The 19940-nt window shown below is 43.7% G+C and overlaps 1 protein-coding gene across 11 annotated transcripts in view; it reads left to right on the top strand.

Moving 5' to 3' along the window:
- TBC1D1 (TBC1 domain family member 1) overlaps window positions 1-19940 on the top strand; it is a 353465-nt gene that overhangs the window by 139478 nt on the left and 194047 nt on the right. For 6 of the 11 annotated variants that reach the window (XR_003001308.1, XR_003001307.1, XR_003001309.1 and 3 more), the window contains 5 exons: window positions 627-713; window positions 4213-4535; window positions 6364-6522; window positions 7380-7499; window positions 8487-8626. Coding sequence is in view for 8 of the 11 variants with exons in the window: in XM_024731609.1 (XP_024587377.1) it covers window positions 627-713; window positions 4213-4535; window positions 6364-6522; window positions 7380-7499; window positions 8487-8626 (829 nt within the window). In the remaining 3 variants the exon portion in view is untranslated. The remainder of the gene's footprint in view (window positions 1-626; window positions 714-4212; window positions 4536-6363; window positions 6523-7379; window positions 7500-8486; window positions 8627-19940) is intronic. The other 5 variants (XM_024731610.1, XM_024731611.1, XM_024731612.1 and 2 more) reach the window with 5 other exon arrangements.

The following is a 19940-nucleotide window of genomic DNA, read 5'->3' as shown; positions in this document are numbered from 1 at the left end:
TGTGTGTAAATATCTTTTACACTAAGAAATAAAAGTTCTCTTTTCTCTCAAAGTTTCACACCTTTCTGGAGTTTGCAGTATCTTCTTATATTTATCTTTTATTTCATGAACCACTCCATTTGAAACATTTTTTTTTGTTATAAATTTTATTTTCTATGGAGGTGTTTCTGAGAATTTCACAGCAGCCTTACAGATAATTAAAAGCAGTTCATTTACAAAACCAGAGTTGGGGTGGGGCTGCCTTTGAGAGCTCCCAGACCGAGAGATTGTGGTTTGTGTGTCATAGGCTGGCGGGTCATGACACCGTGTGACTCAGAGGGGGGACTCTGTTGTTGAGGTGTGCACCTCAGTGCTTGCTTTTCTTCTAGACGTGTTGTCTCTTCTGCCCATCATCCCTGCCAAATGACTAACCCACAAGGTGCTTTGGAACATTTAGTTTGGTTAAAAAAAAAAAAAAAAAAAAAAAAAAGACAGAAATATTGATTTTCTTCATGCACATATGTGCTCAGCAGAGTTTCCCAGTAGATGCATTTTTCCTGAACTTATTTAAATAGACCAGGTTGCTTCTAGCAGATGCCTTTGCAAAAGCCTCAGGGGTTATAACTCGACTGCTTTTCTTTCTGTAGGGTAATAAAGCCAGAGGCCTCCAGGAGCACTCCGCCAGTCTGGATCTGGACAGCTCCGTGTCTAGCACATTAAGTAGCACCAGCAAAGTAAGCACGTTTTTTTTTTCATATGACACCCTGAAGAAACCAGCAAATGGGTCTTGCTCATCTCCTATATACCGGGCCTATCAAAAGGAACAAAAGAAGCCTCATAGCTCCAATCATGAGAAATTTGGTGCTTCTGGACTTGATAATGCAGGGGGAGGGCTGGTTGTGCAGTCCTACTCTAGCCGAAAAGTTGTACATACCAAAACAGAGGGCTATTGCATAAGCAAAGAGGAAAAAGCACAATTTCAGGCCACTGAGATCTAATTAATCACAAGTGATCAATGGATTTCTTTCTTTAGTAGGTTTTCCAGTGAAATCTAAATGAAATATTAAAAATAATTGGGAAAACCTCAAACGTGGGTTTACGAATTATGAGAAGTATGCAACTTAAATTCCTGAAACTTACTCTGTCCTCTGCCTGACTCTATGATTATAATTAAACATCACTATTTTTATAAATAAGCCTCACCCCTCGCGTCTGCCACCAAGCACAGCTTTGTGATAGTGAGCAAGCCAGCAGTTCTCTTTGGTAGCAGACCTGTGTCTATGTCCTTGTTTTAATTTCTTGCTTTCTAAATATATAAGCGTACTTAAACCTAGTTAGTTCAACTTTTTACCCACCAGAAAAGTGGATTTCGGGTTTTGTGCTGGGGATGTCAGAGTGCCCTGGGATGGAAAGAGGGGGAGTTGTTGTGGAGGCCAGCTCCTTACCACAGGAATCAAAGTTCTTCTGTGCTTCCTCCTGGGCATGTGGCTTTCAAAGGTTTTAGACCATAACCAACAGTAATTTACACATTTAACATTGCAAACTAGTTCAGAAACACACATACCTACATGCTCACAGATAAAATGAAAATAAGATTTCACAAAATGATATTTACTGTAAACATGTGATAATATTGGTATTTGCTATTGCTTTAAAAAGTTTGTGGCAGACCACGAAATTGATATCACTGCCTACCAATGTGTTACAGCCGATAGTTTGAGAAACGCTGCCGCAGTTGAGTGCTTTCTCAATTTCTAAGGTGCATCTTTAATGGGATCTGGTTAAAATGCAGATTCTGATTCAGTAGGCCTGGGGTGATTCCTGAAATGGCCAGTTTCTGACAAGCTCCAAGGTGATGTTGATGCCGCTGGTCTGTGGACCCACTTAGGGGAGCAAGTCCCTAGACCCCAGTCTTCTGAATATGATTTTTTTTTTTGGGGGGGGGGCGTCTGTGCTGTGTGGCTTGCGGGATCTTAGTTCCCTGACCAGGGATTAAACCCATGCCCTAGGCAGTGGAAGTATGGAGTCCTAACCATTGGACCACCAGGGAATGCCCTGAATATGATTTTCTAAGTTAGAATCTAGTGGTTTATTTAAATTCATCTCCTCCATACTGATTCTACCCACAATTCATTTGAAGTTTGGAAATGTTTTGGGTTTTTTTTATCTGCTGGATACAGATGAAAAAGACAGCTTCTACCCTGCAGGAAGGAACTCATCTGGTAGGAGAGGCGACAGATACACCAGCATCGAGTAGAGTAGCTGTGAGCCTGAGTTCAAATAAGAGCCAAGGTAGCTTAGCTGTCACAGGAGCAAGAGGAAGGGGAGCTATTTTTGGTCAGTGGAACCAGAGAAAGCTTGGAGAGGGGAGCAGTAGTGCTTTTGATAAATCTTGGAGAAAGTATAGGAATTGCACCCGTGGAAGTGGACAGGGAAGAGGGCGTTCCAGATTAGTTCCAATAAAGGTGCTGTGAAGAAATTCATGTCACTCAAGTGACTTTTCCAGTAAGTCTTATTGCTTGTTTTTTATTCTTCAAATCACAGATCTAGGAATATACACATGGTTTGAATTTCTAGGGTAATTCTAAGGGAAATGCAGCTTTTTAGAACCTATTTGTGTGTATTGTGTGTGTGGCTCTATGCTATTCTTTATGTCGTTTGTTCATCCTGACGTTGAGAAACTGTTGTTAAAAGTGTTACATGTGTTAGCATACGGTCTTTGTCTTTTTCTTTCTGACTTACTTCACTCTGGATGACAGACGTAATTGGATCTCTTCCAGTAAATTGATCATCTGGAAGCAAAGAAGCTGAACATCCAGTGGCCCTTTCCGGTGTTAGATGAAGCTAAGGGTTAGCTCTTCCACATAATTTGGAAGGACGTTAATGAGAGTTGAGATGAATAGGTTTGCGTGATGGAGATTGCTTGATGAATTGTCTTAAACACATTTTTAAATCCTTAAATTAAAAGAATCTTGGTAACTGTAGAGTCCTGAAGAATGAAAAATTTAAGTTACTGTTTAACATTTCATAATGTTTTGGGAATTAAGCTTTAAAATCTAATTCCTACAAAATTAAGTGTATATAACCTTTCTCCTCAATAAACATAAATTTAATTTTTTTAATTAAAATCCTTAATACCTATCATCTAAGAGACACTCAACTGCAGGTCAAATGAACAGGTGGAATTTAGATTTTCCAGTCCACTGTTATTAGATGCATTCATTCCTTTTTGCTCTTTTCATGTTGATTTATTCATCCCTCCTAGTAATTTCAGCAGGGACAAGCTGGTACACTTCTTCTTATATATATATATATATATATATGTATATATATACATTTTTTTAATACAGCAGGTTCTTATTAGTCATCAGTGTTTTACACATCAGTTATTTTATATTTTTTGATTTGAGAAAAATATATTGGCCCCTGCCACGTCCTGGGCATGCAGTGCTAAGCATGAGTGGTGGTAGTTCATTCCTTTGAAAAGGTATGCATCTTGAGAGCCTACGATATTAAAATATTGTCATGATTCTCAACAAATGTTTGAGTACCCACTCAGGAAATTCACTGAGTGCCTAATAAGACAATAACTTATACAACATTTAACAGCAGACAAGTACTTTTAGTTGTATTATCTTGCTTAATTCTGAAACCCGGTGAGATAAATTTTCACTATACCCTTTTACAGATGAGGAAATTGAGGTGCAGAAAGAAGTTAAGTGATTTGCCCTGAATCATGTCAGTAAGTGCCTAGAGAGAGATTTTTCATATCTAAGAATAATATAGGATGTAATTTTTAACACTCAAGATTACCAAGTTAAATCCAAACATTAGATCACATTCAGAGAGAGCCATAAAATGTGGGTATCACACGTATGAACACACTTGGCCAAGATAAAGAACTTGCTTTGTTTAAACTGTGCCGACAAGTTAAACGGCATTCGCTCTGCTTGTTATAGGCAGTAGTAAAGAGCTCTCTTTTCTAGAAAGAGAACTATTTCAGCTTTGCTTAGGGCAGTTACTTGTTATAATTTATGTCCTTCACGCTTGCACTTGGACAGTTTCCCCATTTGTCCTGCACACTAACGTTTTGTCTCGGAGGAGCAGGCATTTAGTGGGCCTTTAATCGTCTTATACTTTTGGTGGCCTCTAGAGGGCACTGTGATCAGAAGATGTGCCTACATTTTGAAATGTTTTCCTGCCGCTGGAATTAGAGATGTGTAAATCCCACAAGTGCCTTGCCATGTGTCTGAACTGCTGTCTGTCTGCTGTCAGGAGCCGTCTGTGTGTGAAAAGGAGGCCTTTCCCATCTCTGAGAGCTCCTTCAGACTCCTGGGCTCCTCGGATGACCTGTCCAGTGACTCAGAGAGCCACGCCGCAGAAGAGCCAGCCCTGCTGTCACCCCAGCAGGGCTTCAGGAGGCGCGCCAACACTCTGAGTCACGTCCCTGTGGAATGCCAGCAGCCTCTGCAGCAGGCACAGGGATCTCCAGGGGTCTCGCAAAGGAAACTTGTGAGGTATCACTCAGTGAGCACAGAGACGCCTCATGAACGAAAGTAAGATTTGTTGAAAATGTAGATTTGTTGTATAAATGGCTGGGGCATATCTGTTACTAACCAGGTGTGTGCATCCCAGGCATGTCAGTTGGGTGAAAAGAGAAGCCTGAGTCAGGTTTCACTCTTGGCTTAAAAAGGTAAAACTCGAAGCAGTGTGTTCCTTCCGTCTTCCTCCCTTGGGAAATATGTAGTTGTAAGAGATACTTGTTACCTGTTCAAGTGCAAGTACGGTGAGGAAGCAGGTAAGACGAGCAGAAATGGCCCTTAAGATGCAGAATGGTCCCTCCTCACACAGTGAGAGGCAGCCCTGACCGTGAACTCTGCCACTGGCCTGGAGGGAAGTAGTGAGTGAGCGGTCAGGTGAGTCTGCTCGTTTGGAGGCCCTGGCTGGAGGCGCAGTGATGCCGGGGCCTCTGTCCTAGTTCTGTCCCAAGCCGGCCGTGGCCCAGGCAAAAAGTTGCTTCACTTCACTGTATGACACAGTTGACACTGTATGACACAATAGGTGGTCTCTAAAATCTCCTCCAATGTGAGAGTTCTGGATTCTTCGAACAAGACTTACTAATTTTAATCCCAACTGCTCTAGTGAGCAGTTGGGATTTCCTGGCTGTAGAGCTGGGGAAGCAGTACAGTAGTAGAAGCTCTCCCGCTTCCTTCTGGGGTCCCTTGGCAATTAATTTGACTCCGAGTGTCAGAGACCATGAATGGACACAGAGGTATGTTTAAAAATCACTTTAAAAATATTTTAAAACTCGTCACCTTAGAAGGCTGAAGTAGGCCACACCTGTGTGCAGCTGCTGCCTGATTTTGGTGACAACAGAAGCCAGGACATGTGTCTCGGTGCAGGCCCTGCACAGATGAGGGAGAGTCCACGCGGGGGTGGGTGTTGGAGGTGGTGCTGATGAAGCAGTGACACGTGCTAGCAATCTCAGACGAGCTAGTAGAGCCGCTCAGCTCTGTTTTCCGTACGCCATTGAAAATAGTTATGATGGTTCTTTGGAATTTGGCTGGATAATTGTGATCCCAAAGCAGGACATGCTTCAGAAGCTAATATCCAATTCTGTGATGTTTTGGAGACAAGCATAGTTTGTTTGAGGCTTTGTGGCTTCTTGTCATGTTTCTTAAAAGCCTGCGCGCACACTCCTTTTATTCTGCCTCTCCACTGGCTCCCACCCCTCTTTTTCTGGCACTTTAGTGATAATGGAACTTTTCCTGTCTGGAGATTTCTAGTCCTCTTGCTAATAAGCCCACTGTTTCACACAAGCCAGAGGTGGCAGGAAATGAGAAGTCCCTGACAGTCCATTTCCCTTCTCCCCTAAGAATGCAGCTTCCTAAAGGGTCCTGTGGGGCGTGGGTGATGAGGGGGCGCGGTACTGTCCCCCCTCCTCCTCCGTCCCCCAGCATGCTTCTTTGGCTTTGCTCCCCCCTCATGAACTCTCTGCTCACTTATGCACAGGAAATGAGACTTGGGCATTCAAGGCAGGTTATTGTTCATTTTGACGAGAGATGTATTTCTAAAACTCTGGATTTTGTTTTGCTTTCCTTTGCTTTTGTTTTAATTAAAAAAATTTTCCCCCCGTCAGATTCTAAAAAAGGAGTAGAGGAAACGGGTCTCTTGCGCACATAAACATGTGGGAAGTGATCAAGAGGGACCTTGCACGGTGCCCTCTTGACTGAGAGCTGCCTTTGCCAGCAGGAATTGGGGCGCAGAAGAGGAGAGCACCCTCTAACTGTGACAGTTCCTGTTTCCTCCGTGTGTCCTCTGCGTTTCCTGTGCGGTTCCGTCCCCGCCTTTAACTCCCCTGCTTTCTCTCTAATTGCTATTTAGTGGGAATCGTCCCCCTGTCGGCGAGTCTGAAGGTGGCTCAGGTCAGTCCTCAGCTGCTCCTCCACCTCGTCTTACCCCCTCCGCCTCCTCGCCCAATTTCTTTAAGTACCTCAAACATAACCCAAGCGGAGAACAGAGTGGCAATGCCGTGCCAAAGAGGTGAGCCACCCGCATGGCAAGTTCAGTGTCGTTCGTCTTCCTGGGATGCTCACGCAGAGAGAGTGTGCTGAATGTCCACACAAGGACCCCGGGGCCACCGCTTGTGTGTGTGTGTGTGTGTGTGTGTGTGTGTGTGCGTGTGTGTGTGTGTGTGCTTGTCTGGTTTTGGTTTTCCTATTTTCAGTCTATCATTTGAATCTACTTAATTTTACTGTTGATTAATTCCCTCAAAATTATTATGAAAACAGTCTTGATGGCAAATTATTTTTTATATACTTATTTTCACATTCCCCTGCCCTAGTGTACACACACACACACACATACACACACATTAACAGCAATGTGCTTGATCATATGCATTGCGATTTGTGCCATATCAGAAACTTCCTCATTAATTTAGGAAAATTATTTTTCTACTTTGGAAGGAAGGAGTCATTTTGGATGATGGACTGAATTTTTTATTGTTGTGGTTTTGTTTTTATTTTGGTCAGAACGCTTTACACGAGATCTACCCTCTTAACACCTTTTTTGCGTGTTCACGGTATTACTAACTATGGGCAGAGTGTTGTAACTGTAGGCACAATGGTGCACAGCACATCTTTAGAATTTATTCACCTTATGTAACTGGACTGATGTTTGTTAATTAGTTCATTGATTCCATTCATTTAAAATAATAGAATTTTATTGACTGAAATGAAAGTTAAATCTCATTTGTAAACTATTTTTGATTTCTTACCCGCTTTAATTTTCTTAGCCTTAGAACTATAAAATGTTTCTTCTGTTTTGAAGGTTATGTTTTATACCTTGTGTGTTTGTGTTTCTTTATCCTAAACTCTTTTTTTCAACCACACTCTCAGCATCTCCTACCGTAATGCCCTGCGGAAAAAACTTCATTCTTCTTCCTCTGTGCCAAATTTTCTAAAATTTCTGGCTCCTGTAGATGAAAATAACACCTCTGACTTTATGAACACAAAAAGGTAGAGTTGAATTTAGATATATCAAGTCTGGGTAGAAGTGTTGATTGTTAGACATATAAGGATTTTTCATCTGTACTTTTGCCATTTAAAAAATCATTTTCGCTAGATCTATTGTATCTTCTTTCTTATAATTTTTCTTACTGATGATGTGATTTAAAAAAATGTGGAGTCAACCTGTTATCCAGTTTTGACTAGGATTAGTTTATTAATACATGGTTATTTTCAGCAAATTAAAGAAAGTCTTAACCGTTGTCTCTAAATGATAGAAGTGTTTCTGGATAATGAGCATATATGGCTGCCAGTAAATCAGTCAGCATGTTTGATCTCCAAGTTCAGATGATTGTTCAGTTGTTGGTATATATTCAGGTGTAAGTTACAAGGGGTTCCCCAAGTTGTCCCGTGAATAGAAAGGAAATTAGTGATTGTGTTTATGTATATTGAAAACTATACTTTATTTTGCAGTTTAAAACATACAGATGGTAAAAGTCATTATTAGCAAGTGACTGCATAATTATTGCCCTTGCTGGTTCTGTGTAATTTAACGTTTTTCTTTTTTTTTTTTTGGTGATGATCCTTGGAGACGCAGGCCTATGCTAAGAAAATCTCCCCTCACACAGACTAGGGGAGATTGTGGCCCGGGTGACAGCGCCCCCTTTAGGCCGTCTCTCTTTTCTGAAGTGGCACCAAGAGAGGCCCAATTGGAAGCCAAGATCCATGGAGTGTAGTTCTTAATATCTTTTACCATAAAAATAAATTAAGGACATGTACCCTGACTCTTTCCATAAAAAGCACCCTGTCAGAAAGCAGTCCTGTGGGAGTGTTGCCCCACTGCGAGTTTGATTTGATGCCTGTGATTATCTAGTTATGTTTGCTGGTACAAAGATAATTTATAATTTAGTGCTCTGTTTAAAAAACAAAAAAAAGTCAAGCTAAAATACCTGCTTATATCTCCTCACCAGTCATAAAACAATTGTCTTGTAATTTTAGGGACTTTGAGTCCAAAGCCAGCCGTCTTGGTGATGCCAGCGGGACCCCCGTAAAGACACGGAGACACTCGTGGAGGCAGCAGATCTTCCTTCGAGTGGCCACCCCGCAGAAAGCCTGCGATTCTCCCGGCAGACACGAAGGTAAGGCCCACCCCCAACGTAAAGCTAGGTCCTGGCTCGAGTTTCATCTGTAGCAAAAGCACATTTGGTGGAAGAAGAGGTGAAGTGAGATCTCAAGTCAAAATCATCCCCTGATTTTAAAGTTCCCTGGTTGAGAAGCAATGCCTATCACTGTTTCCAGCGGATCCGTTTTCCCTGTCTGCAACTGAAATGTAGGTTTCCACCCTACCTCAGCATGGTGTGGTTTTAGAGGTACCTCTATCCCACTGGTCACACCTGTGATGATCTGTGCCTTGTCATTTGCTGTCACTCAATCTGGTGTCACAGGAGGACTCTCTGTCATCCTTCTTGTGTCCTCTAAAGAAATACAAGCAGACCTCAGAGATATTATGGGTTAGGGTTCAAGACCAGCACAATAAGAAGAATATTGCAATAAGGCGAATCACACAAATTTTGTCATTTCCCAGTGCACACATAAAAGTTATGTTTACCCTATAGTATAGACACTATAATGTAGTCTTTTAAGTGTGCAATAGCATTAATGTCTAAAAGACATACATACCTTACCTAAAAAAAGTCTTGATTGCTAAAAAATTCTAACTATCATCTGACAATTCAGGGTTGCCACAGACATTCAGTTTCTAAAAAATGCAGTGTCTGTGAAGTACAGTAGAGCTAATAAGCCCAATAAAACAAGGTATGCCTGTATAGGACGTGCTAAAGTTTATCTTTAGGCCTTTGTATGTTGAGTTATAATGTAAAAGAGGAGTTTAAATGCAGTTCATCTGAGTAAAATTAAGATTTTTCTCTGCCCAGTGATCTAAACTTTCAACAGTAGATATTTATTTTCCTTAGTGTTCCTTAATCAGAAAACATTTTTTCTTTATAAAAGCACTCAAAACAGACCTCCAAAGATTACTTGAATTCCTCAGACTGCAAGACTGCATGTAGTGGAGACTCACTCTTGTCCCTCGACACACTTCATGTCTCTTAGGAAGCAGCCAAGGCTAACCCAAGAGTGTTCAGACTAGGTTCCCTGCAGCTGTCTTGGGGGAGGAGGTGCTGTTGGAGGAACCCTCCCTTCCTGCTCCCCTCCCCCCATTGTTGTTTCTTCTCTCTCCCTCCCCGCCTCTCTCCCCCAGAGTTCTTAATATTTGATTCGGATAATGAGTCCTCTGCCAAATTAAACAAGAGTCTGGTTTGGACTCAGCTCGCTTTGTGATACAAATCATAGAACTTCATTTGTACTTAGTTCCTTTGGTTATAAAACGGTTACAGTAGTATTGGCTCTTCACATCTCATGGAATTACATTAAATGATAAATGTGAAAGTGCTTTGAAAACCTAAAGACATATCACGTGTCAAGTGGTAACATTTTTGTTACTGTTATTGCGTTTGCAGCAGTGGTGTGTTTAGCTTCCTATACCAATGTCCCCTAGCAGGAGCAATGTAAAGGAGTGCTGGCTTTATTCATTCAGTGTGATTAAAAAAATTTTTTTAGTAAATTGAGTTATTTCAGTTTGTATCATTTTAGACGCTTTTGTTTTAAAGATTTCATTTTCATGTTGTAGATATCCTACTAATGTCCAACAGCCAGATGGTGTATCCTAGTTCCCTCCTTTTTAAACTTGTAAAATTCTAAGCCAAAGGGGTTGCTGCAGTAGTGGCTGTAGAAAAGAGCAGGCTCGTAAAATGCGCAGCTCCCGGTTGGAGCTCTGGCCTCTGAGGAAATGGCTGGTGTCTACAGGCCCCACCCTGGTGCCACTCTTTTCCCATACTTCCTGGAAGTACAGTGAGTTTCTAGACGGGACCCGCACTGGTATCTCCTGGTCGGCGTCTGGGGGGCCTGAGTCAGAAGATTAGTCGGTGCTGGCAAATGCTTGATTCTCTGGAGAACCCCAGGATAAAATAGGCAAGGAGATGGCACTGTGGGCGGCGTGAGACAATGTGATCTTGTGTCACCCCAGCAGGTAGGAAGGGAATGGGGAAGAACGCCATAGTTTGTGTCTGAATTCTCTTTTTAAAAGTTAAGCAGAAAACTTCTCTTTTTAATTGGTTTAGTCTGGGAATATTGTAAGAAATGGATATTTAACTCCATGTTGCATTGTTATTGATAATGTTTGCCGTGGACAGGGTTCTTTGGTGAATCCTGGGCCCTCGGACCCAGCTGGGCAGAAGTTTGCAGGGAATGAGATGGGATAAGTTGTTATTGCCCCAGAGGTCAGAGCGCTGAGCAGGTCCGTCCAGTACCCTGTGGGCCGGGCGGCATGGTCTCCAGGGAACTGGGAACCCAGGACTTGGTGGGTCCATCTCCCCTGCCGGAAATGGTACTAAAAGTAATGCCCCAGTGTCTGCCTGACAGGCCCCCCAGGATCACCTGCTTGTTTGTAGGAAAGCAGAGAGCTGACCTCTTCATCGTGGTCTGAGGTGGTTATGAAGATGAACTTAGGGAAAGAATTTAGAGCTCGTTCAGGGAACCTCCTCTGAAAGCAGGAGCGGAGTGCCTGCATCCAAATCCCAGCTTTTCCCCTCAGGAGCCGTGATCTGGAACCAGCTGTCTAATTTCTCACCTATGATATAGGATTAATTATGCCTCTTGCCACACTGATTGAGATAGGGGAGCGTGATGTTTTTATTGGCATTTTTTTTTAAGAATTGAAGAATTCACAAGATTAGAAAGACTAATCAGTGGTGCACACGTTTCTGGTATCAAGTCACCTTCCCTGTGTGGAAGTCCTGGTGCTCCCACCGGAAGCTTCTCTGGCCTCGGCCCCTCTGCAGGGGGTTGCCGTGGAGCCACTGGCCCGCGCCGTCCTGCCGCTGGAGCCCCGGAGGAGCTGCTGTGCTGATCGGCCGGGGTTTTGATTCTCTGGCGGCCAGTGTGAGCCATGGCCATGCCTGGAATGCTCTTCCACTGATATAACCATGACTAAGTCCCTCACCTGCTTCAGATTATTGCTGAAAATCACCTTTTCACTGAAGCTGCGCTGGCCGCTCTATTTCAAGTGGCACCCCACCCCATCAGACATTCCTAATCTTATCCTGATTTTTCCCATAGCATTTATCTCTTTGAAACATACTCTAGTTATTTACTTATTCATTATCTCTATCACCAGGTTTCCCAGTCCACAGGCTATATGACTTTTAAGGGAAGGCAAGTAAATAGCTCAGATTCTTACAAGCTTAATATTTGGTCCTTAGTGATTTCTCAACTCCCTCCTCCCTCCTCTTCTTCCTGCTTATGTCCTTTCTGCTCTTACTTAAGAAATGCTGCCTGAATTTTTAAATTATGTGGTAGGTACTCTGCGTATGAAAGAGAGAGGTAAGAGAAAATAAAAGCATTTACAACTCTGAATTGGTATAATAATAATAACTTAATCATGCCCCTTTTTTTGCCAAGAGCTTTACATGAGTTATTTCCTTTAATCCCCAGTCAACCTTAAAAAGGTCGACATTTTTATTACACCAGTTTCACAGATGAGGGAGCAGAGGCTTGGAGTGGCTGAAGTCACTTTCCCCAAACCACAGAGCTGGGCGGCAGGACCAGAGGTCGTGGGTCTGCGCCCTGCAGTTCCTGGTGAACTGCACATAGGCCCTGCGGGCCTGCTCCCTCCTCTGGAGCCTCCCTGTGTCGGACGTTTGTTCTCAGCCTATTCCTGTGTCCCCTTGCCAGCCAGGCAGCAACACGTCTCAGAGCATTTTAACATGTGGACTTGCCTTCAGTTAATCGTACCCCTCCCTGCACGTTAGCACTGGGACTGGAGTGTGCCGGGGAGGGAGGTTGATTTCTTAACATCTGTCTACATTTTCTCCTCCCAAATCAGACATCTTCATTCTCTGCCGCTGTTTGCTTCCCATCCTTAGGGCGCAGAGAGCAGCACCTTCCACAGTGGTCTGGGACCACTTGGACCAACATGCTTTCTGCATGTTCCCCTCCAGCTGTGAGACCTCCAGATCCTCAGGCAGCTGAGGGTCCCAGAGGTCCCTGCGTCAGCCAGGCTGTCCCAGGCAGAGAGCGTGCTGCTAGAGGCGCCTCTAGGCCTCTTTGCGGCTCTGCCTCGGGTGGGACCCATGGGCAGCCCAGGTGTCTGCAGCCGGTGGCATCAGGGACTTGTAAGTCTACTTGTAAGGAACACTTTAGCAGTTCCTTTAAAAGTTTAAGGAACTTTTAAAATGTTCCAGGTACTCAGAGTGGCTCTTTGTGGCTCTTTCGCATTTGTATTCTGGCACTGCAAACTTCAGTGAAACAGGTCTAACCTTTCTTCAAGGTAAAAAAGTGAGACAGGGATATTTGTACTGTCCCATCCATTTCATCCTCTTTGGAAAAAACTAATAAAGGAAACTAGAAATTTAAAAACCATGGTGTTTACAAGAGCTGTAAGGGTACAAGGGAAGGAGAAATAGAATTTTCTGTAATTTTGGGGTTCTGGTTTTCATAGATGGGCTAAATTCTAGAGAGAAACGTGTTAGTGAGTGTGACTCTAATTAAGTATAGTGTGAAAGAGAGGAAAGTCCAAAGCCAGTCAGTGTGGACAGAAATGGAGAGATTAGACTGCGCAGATACTGTCTCAAAGTCAGCTTGTCCCTTCCTCAGGGGTGTGTGGCTTTCTCTGTGCACAATTCCTGTGAAATAATTGAGCTGTAAGAATCTGAATTTCATGTTTTGGAGACCTGACTGGTAGGCAGTTAATTTCCATTTAGAAATTTACTTACAAATGTTTAGTAGAACAAGCGCAAACATTCCCAAATCCCAGGCTGTTTTGTTTGTTTGTTTGTTTTAACTCAACAGAGACCAGTTGGCCTCTTCTAGGGATTCCCACTTGACGTTAGTTTACCAGAGTCTAGCAGGGTGGTTTCCATTGTGACCCTTGGAGAAAGGCGGGTGTCTGCTTCTCAGCTGGTAGGTCAGGTGTACAGCATCACCGCATCACTGGGGAGCTCTTGTGATCAATAGGGCAACCGCCAGTTTGTGCTTGGAGACTTGGCAAGGCAAGTTTATTTTTGTGATAAAACAAACATAAGTAGATCGTAAAGTAGAATACTGTGAGTTGCGTGGTGGTTTAAATTTAAAGCAGCGTCTTCAGTGATGCTTTAAGTTTGTGGCCATTTATAACTGGTGCCCCAGAAACCCCAGGGAAAGGCATTCTCTCTCCTTTGTGTTACCGGTTCTTTGGGTGAAAGGTTTGTGAGAGACTAACTGTGTGAAAGGTACGTACTTGGTAAACTATAAACTCGACAGAGGGTGGTGTTATGGGGGTCCAGTTAAATCTGTCACAGGGCAGAGCCCTGAAGGTCGGGTGTGTTTGAGACTGCATTTGTAGAGCGGGCTGCGGGCAGACGTTATTGTTCCTGAAAACCGCCCTTTGTCACTTTCAAGCTTTCCCACTGTTGATCCCCACCACAGGCCTGCTCTGAAGGTAGAAGCAGTAGAGGCACGCTCATCCCTCAGATGGAGAGTGAGCACACCAGTAGATTAAGTGGCCTTCTCCGGGTCCTGATCTAGAGCAGCGCTTCGCAAACTGCTGTGTGCTCAGAGTCCTCTGGCGATCTCGGTAGAGGCAGAGTCTGGTGCTGTGGGTCTGGGCGGGTCCATATGGTCTCCGTTTCTGACAAGCTCCTCAGTGATGCTGGTGATACTGGTCCACTGTGAGTGGCAAGGGCTTAGAATGAGTGACCATGGTCCGTCCAGCCCAGACCATCTAGTCCTAGGTTTAGGACTCCTGTGTGTCTCTCTGCTGTTGTAGATAACCTAAGGCGTCACCCGTGTGTGTCAGACCTCAAATAAATCTGGGTCGTCAGTGACATTTTTTGAGAGGATTTGTGCTGCCCGGAGAAGCAAAGAGTTGGTCTGGTGGGGAAAATGCAGTGATACAAAATACATGGCAATAGGGATAAAGAAGAATCTGACAATGTGCCAAGTGAAACCAAACATCTGGCCTCTGCCTCGTTCCTGCCGCTTTATTTTTTAGGGAAGCTTTGTCTCCTGGGTGGCAGAGGGGCACAGAGAGTGTGCAGGTGTTTGTTTTCTTAGCTGTGGGCTCAGACCCTAATTGTCAGGCCTGCAAAAAATGCTGAAAATCAACTTCTGACTTAGATGTTTGGTAGTAGAAATACTCCACAGTTTTTCTTCGTAGTGTTTCATGCAAAAAATAATTCCTTGTTGTTAAGAAATAATTTTTTAGGTAACTCCCAACTGTGGAATGGGGGAAAATTCTTTTACTTACCTCTGTGCCAAGGAACAATTTTAGTCTTGGTCTAATGCCTTTCATTTAAGCATTTCAGATTACGTTGTGCACTTACCGATTTCGCCAACAATAGAAGCATTCAGGCTTTACGTGTCTTGTTTAAAAAAGGAAAACCCATCTAATATAGATAAGATTTATTGATTTGAAACCCATTGTATAAGTAAATAGTCCACTGAAACTAAGGTTCAAAGGGTTTTTGTGTTGAGTATAGCTGTGTCAATATGCCTAATTTATGATACAGTTAAGTCGATTGGATTAGATATTAGATGTAAATAGTAATGGCAAAACCAAGGAAATATAACCTGAATCTTTATAATGACTATTTTATATTATTGTGAAAAACGTAGAAACTGCTGTGTGACTATGATTTATTTGTATTGTTCATGGCCAAATTTTCAAAAATTTATAAACCATTGGGAAATTGTAACGGATGGTCTAAGCAGAATAGCTGCAAGTAGGACTTCACTGGAGCCTGTAAGCATCACAGTGACATCCGTATGACCCTTTGTTTTGATCCCTGGTTCTCAGCGTTCACTGTGTATCAGTCACGTGGGGAGACTTATAATATGGGCGGGCTGCACCTGCCCCTCTGCTGTCACTGTGTCAGGAGGGTGGGGATGGGCCTGCGCTTGAACTCGTCTTTCTTTTTAAACCCACCCAAAGCATTCTGATTGGGACCCTGAGTGAAACCGCTGGTTTAGGTTAGATGTCAGAGGGTGACTTGAGGCACTGTCACCACTGGGTGGCAGTGTTGCTCCCTGTGTCTTGATCACCCTCCTTTCTTTTTCCAATCCCAGAAAAGTGTGCTTTCTTTTTTTCCATTGTTTTTGCTTTTGGCCTTCTTTTGGTTATAGTATGTACCTTCCTCGCTCATTTGCAACTTAATTGAATGGGGAGAGCTACCTTCTGAAATCAGGATGTTTTTCTTTTTCTACAAGGTTTTAGGGAGTGGGCAAAATAAGGAAGAAAAAAATGGTCTCTGATTGCCAGATACATGACTTTTTAAGATTGTTCTTAACTTACTTTCCATATAACTTTGATTTTCTGTGGCCAAGAAAGACCAGGTTCAAGATAAAGTATTGCGGGCCAGGGATTGATGGTTCATGGATTTCAGCAGTTTGAAGCTACTAGCTTTTTCTCCTTTACTGTGCTTCTTGGCGCGTGATTACAGATGGGGAAGCCACAGTGAATGGCAAGACTCTACCTCAGTTTGCTCTTTGTGTGCCTGGTAACAGTTGTAAGTTAGCATTGATGGAGCCTTTCCTAATTAACCATTGGCATTTAAACAGTCAGTCCCTTACGCTTTGTGCAGAGACTGGGGTCAAGGGTTGATGGTGATACAGAGACGAAATTTTAACCTCTGCTATTGGTAGGAAGGCTGCGGGGGCTGAGGGCCGAGAGCTTGGGCACTGGAGGTTCTGGAGCCCAAAGGCCTGGGTGTGAATCCTGCTTACGGCACCCTGGCTGGCAGGGAATTCCTCCTTAGGGCTCATCTAACTCCAGAGCCTGTGCGCCTGCGGGATTAGAGTCCAAAGTCGAAGATCTAGATTTGTCGCCCTTGAACTGTAATCTGTAGAGACTGGGGCAAGCCACTGAAGTTTGTAAAGCAAGGAAATGAATGGTAGGTAGTTTGAAACTGTTCTCAGGGGGATAGAGTCTGTAGACATATCTGAACTTGAAGCAGTCTCAAAATCGGGGCAGAACTAGGGTGAGGCAAGCAGGCATCCTGAGTGCAAAATTTAAGGAGGCACTCAACTTTTAGGGCCCTGCAAGTATGGACCCTTCACTTACATGGCCCTGAGAATGATGGTACCCTACAGCCTGGAGAGCACTGCCAGGGGAGTGTAGATTAACTCAAAGGAGGCGTCCTTGGCAGGAAGGCTCGTGTTTTGTCTTAAAAAACAACTTTATTGAGCTAAAGTTCACGTATTATACAATTCACCCTTTTAAAGTATACAGTGTATTTTTCTGTATTTACACGGTTATGGAACCATAACCACAATCTAATTTTAAAATATTTTTGTCCCCCAGAAAGAAACCCATAGCTGTCACTTCCCAAAACCAACCACCCTCCCCCCAAACCCTAGACAACCACTAATCATCTTTCTGTCTCTATAGATTTGCCTATTCTGGACATTTTATATAAACGCAATCATGCGATATGTGGTTCCATGAGTGGGGCTGCTTTCGCTTAGCCTAATGTTTTCAAGGTTCATCGTGTTGTAGCGCGTATCAGTGCTTCATTCCTTTTTACGGTCAATCAATACTCCATTGTATGGATAGACCTCAAATATAGTCATTTACCAGTCGATGGACATTTGGGTTGTTTCCACCTCTTGGCCGTTTCTGAATAGTGCTGCTGAGAACTTTCATTTACACGGTTTTGTGTGGTCGTGTGCTAAGAAAGGGTTTTAAGGGTGAGTGTGGAACCTCGTTCTCTGGGGGGCTTTGAGTTGCCACCCGTGATTCTGCCCGTGGGGACGGTTAGGCCAGTGGGGGTGGGTGAGCCTCCCTGCTGCTGGCTGCGTTTGCCTTTCTTCCCCTCTAGGCTGAGAGGGCGGGTGCGGGGGATTTTGGTGTTTCCCCCAGAAGTTCCTGGGAAGGCGAGGGCTGGGGAACCTCCGTCAGGACTTCCACAGCTCTCCCATTCTGGGAGGCAGGGGAGATAGTCCCAGGGCCGCAGGTTGGTGACACTGGCCCAGGGCTACATTTCTTTCAGCTGTTCTCAGAACTGTGTGCCCAGAACCCCCTGGAGAACTTGTGGAAACACAGATTGCTGTTCCTCATCCCTAAAGTTTCCGATTCTGAATTCTTGGTGGAGCCTGAGAATGTGCAGTGCTTACAAGTTCCCGGGTGATGCTGACACTGCAGATTTGGGGACCACACTTTGAGGTCCTCTGAATTTCTTGAGCTGATGGGCAAGGAAGGGTACGTCCTATTCTGATTTAAACTCCAGCCAAAAAAGCCCTGAGTGGTTGTTAGTAAAAAAAAAAAAAAAAAAAAAAAAAAAAAGATTGAAAATTAGAAATGTATTTTATGGCAGATTATGAAACAGCCAACAAATTCTATCTTCTTTGCAGTAAAACTCACTGAACATTCGTAATAGCCATTGTCATTATCCTTATGTATTGAGCATTTAGTGTTTGCGCTTTCACAGTCGGCTGATAATCCTCACATCAGCTCCGTGCAGTTGGTACTGTGCCCATCATTTTGGAGAGGAGGCTAGAAATATTGAGTAACGTGCCCATAGTTATTCACAGTTACCCCACGGCACTTAGTTCACACGGTTACTCTTCCAGTCAGGTCAGTTCTGCTCTAGGTCCAGCATCTTAATCACAGTAATGAGCTGCTGACAGTTTTAGGAATAAATTATCAGGAGTTTCGACTGGTTTACTCACTTAAGTTAGCGTTTGTGTGGTGATAAGCTGCGTTAGAGTGAAAAAAACAATTCTTACGTTGGAAGTGTTCTAGAATTAAATGTTAACTCCTGCTAATGTAGCACGTGTTTGGGGCATTATTTACTGGTAATTCTCATTTTTTAAAAAACAGAATTAGAATCTTCCTAGTTGAATGGTTTCTGTTAAATTCATTCACTTAAATGAAAAATGTACGGTGCCTCCTGGAGGGGCAGGGCCGGGCATTGCATCGGATGTGAGCAGGCGGCCCCAGAATTACAGCTGCTGGCACACTCAGCGCCCTCGTGGTTTTGTAAAATCCGTAGATAAAGCAAAGGGACACATTAAACTGCTTTCTGAATGGATGTTTTTCCGAGTAAATGTGTTTTATCACTTTCATATAAATGAAAATATTTGCAGAATGAGTACTAACAAGATTTTAAACATCATTTACCAAAGTAGGAATAATGTGATTATGGTCTTATAGAATTCTAAAAATAACTTGTAGTCCCAAGTATGCATTTTATACCGGAGAGAGTAATGGGTTTTCCACAGTAAGTCTGAGTATCGTGCTTCATTTCCTTTCCCTCTCCAGGTGTGTTAGCATGAGGACTTTTTTTTTTTAATAAATTAATTAATTTTATTTATTTATTTTTGGCTGTGTTGGGTCTTTGTTGCTGTGAGAGGGCTTTCTCTGGTTGTGGTGAGCGGGGCTACTCTTCGTTGCGGTGCACGGGCTTCTCATCGCAGTGGCTTCTCTTGTTGCGGAGCACGGGCTCTAGGCACGTGGGCTTCAGTAATTGTGGCACGTGGGCTCAGTAGTTGTGGCATGCAGGCTCAGTAGTTGTGGCTCGCGGGCTCTAGAGCACAGGCTCAGTAGTTGTGGCACACGGGCTTTGTTGCTCCGCAGCATGTGGGATCTTCCCGGCCCAGGGATCAGACCCGTGTCCCCTGCATTGGCAGGCGGATTCTCAATCACTGCACCACCAGGGCAGCCCCGCTTGAGAGCCTTTGATTAAGGACAGCTCTGGCAATGAGAGGTTACAGCCTTACCTCTGCGGCTTGGTTTTTGGAATTGTCTTTTGCGGCAGCATCTTCCCCAGTTGCCAAGGCGAGGTTTTTCTTTTTTCCTGTTAGCACCAGCCTTGTCTCCTGCCAAGCCTTGTGTTGGGGGCGGGATATAGAAACAGTGGGCTTTTTCTGCCCTACAAGGCTCATTAGATTGTGGGGCTTAGATTAGAGGCCATAGGCGGGGATACCTGCCTTAACAAAGGGATATTTCTTCTATCCCTGCTAAATGGCTAGTGTGGTTTGAGTTCATCATTCTGCCTGAGAGAAATCTGTGCACCACATCCTGGAAGTTTTCTTCCATTGTCCTTAACACTCCTGTCTCAGTCACACCTGGTATATGTCCCAGCGTACAGCAGGCTACATACCGTTAGACCAGATGTTCTACCAGCACATGGCAAAGTCACCGGGTTTCCATTCATTTGCCTAATTTCCTCTGTGCGGCCCCTTCCACCTTTTTCATCCCCTCACTTCCAGGTACCAGATTTTTGACATCATCTAGAGATTGCGTCTGACTGAATGTACTGGAAATCCTGCCACACTGGTGTAACCGGAGAGGGATTAGTCTTTCTCACATAACAAGAAGTCTGGATGATGATAAGGCAAGGTCATTCACTGGCCCCGTGA

The sequence above is a fragment of the Neophocaena asiaeorientalis genome, unplaced genomic scaffold (genome assembly GCF_003031525.2).
Source record: "Neophocaena asiaeorientalis asiaeorientalis breed wild unplaced genomic scaffold, Neophocaena_asiaeorientalis_V1.1 scaffold39, whole genome shotgun sequence".
Taxonomy (NCBI): Eukaryota; Metazoa; Chordata; class Mammalia; order Artiodactyla; family Phocoenidae; genus Neophocaena; species Neophocaena asiaeorientalis.
The sequence above is the reverse complement of the archived record's forward strand: the minus strand, read 5'-3'. Positions and strand labels throughout refer to the sequence as shown.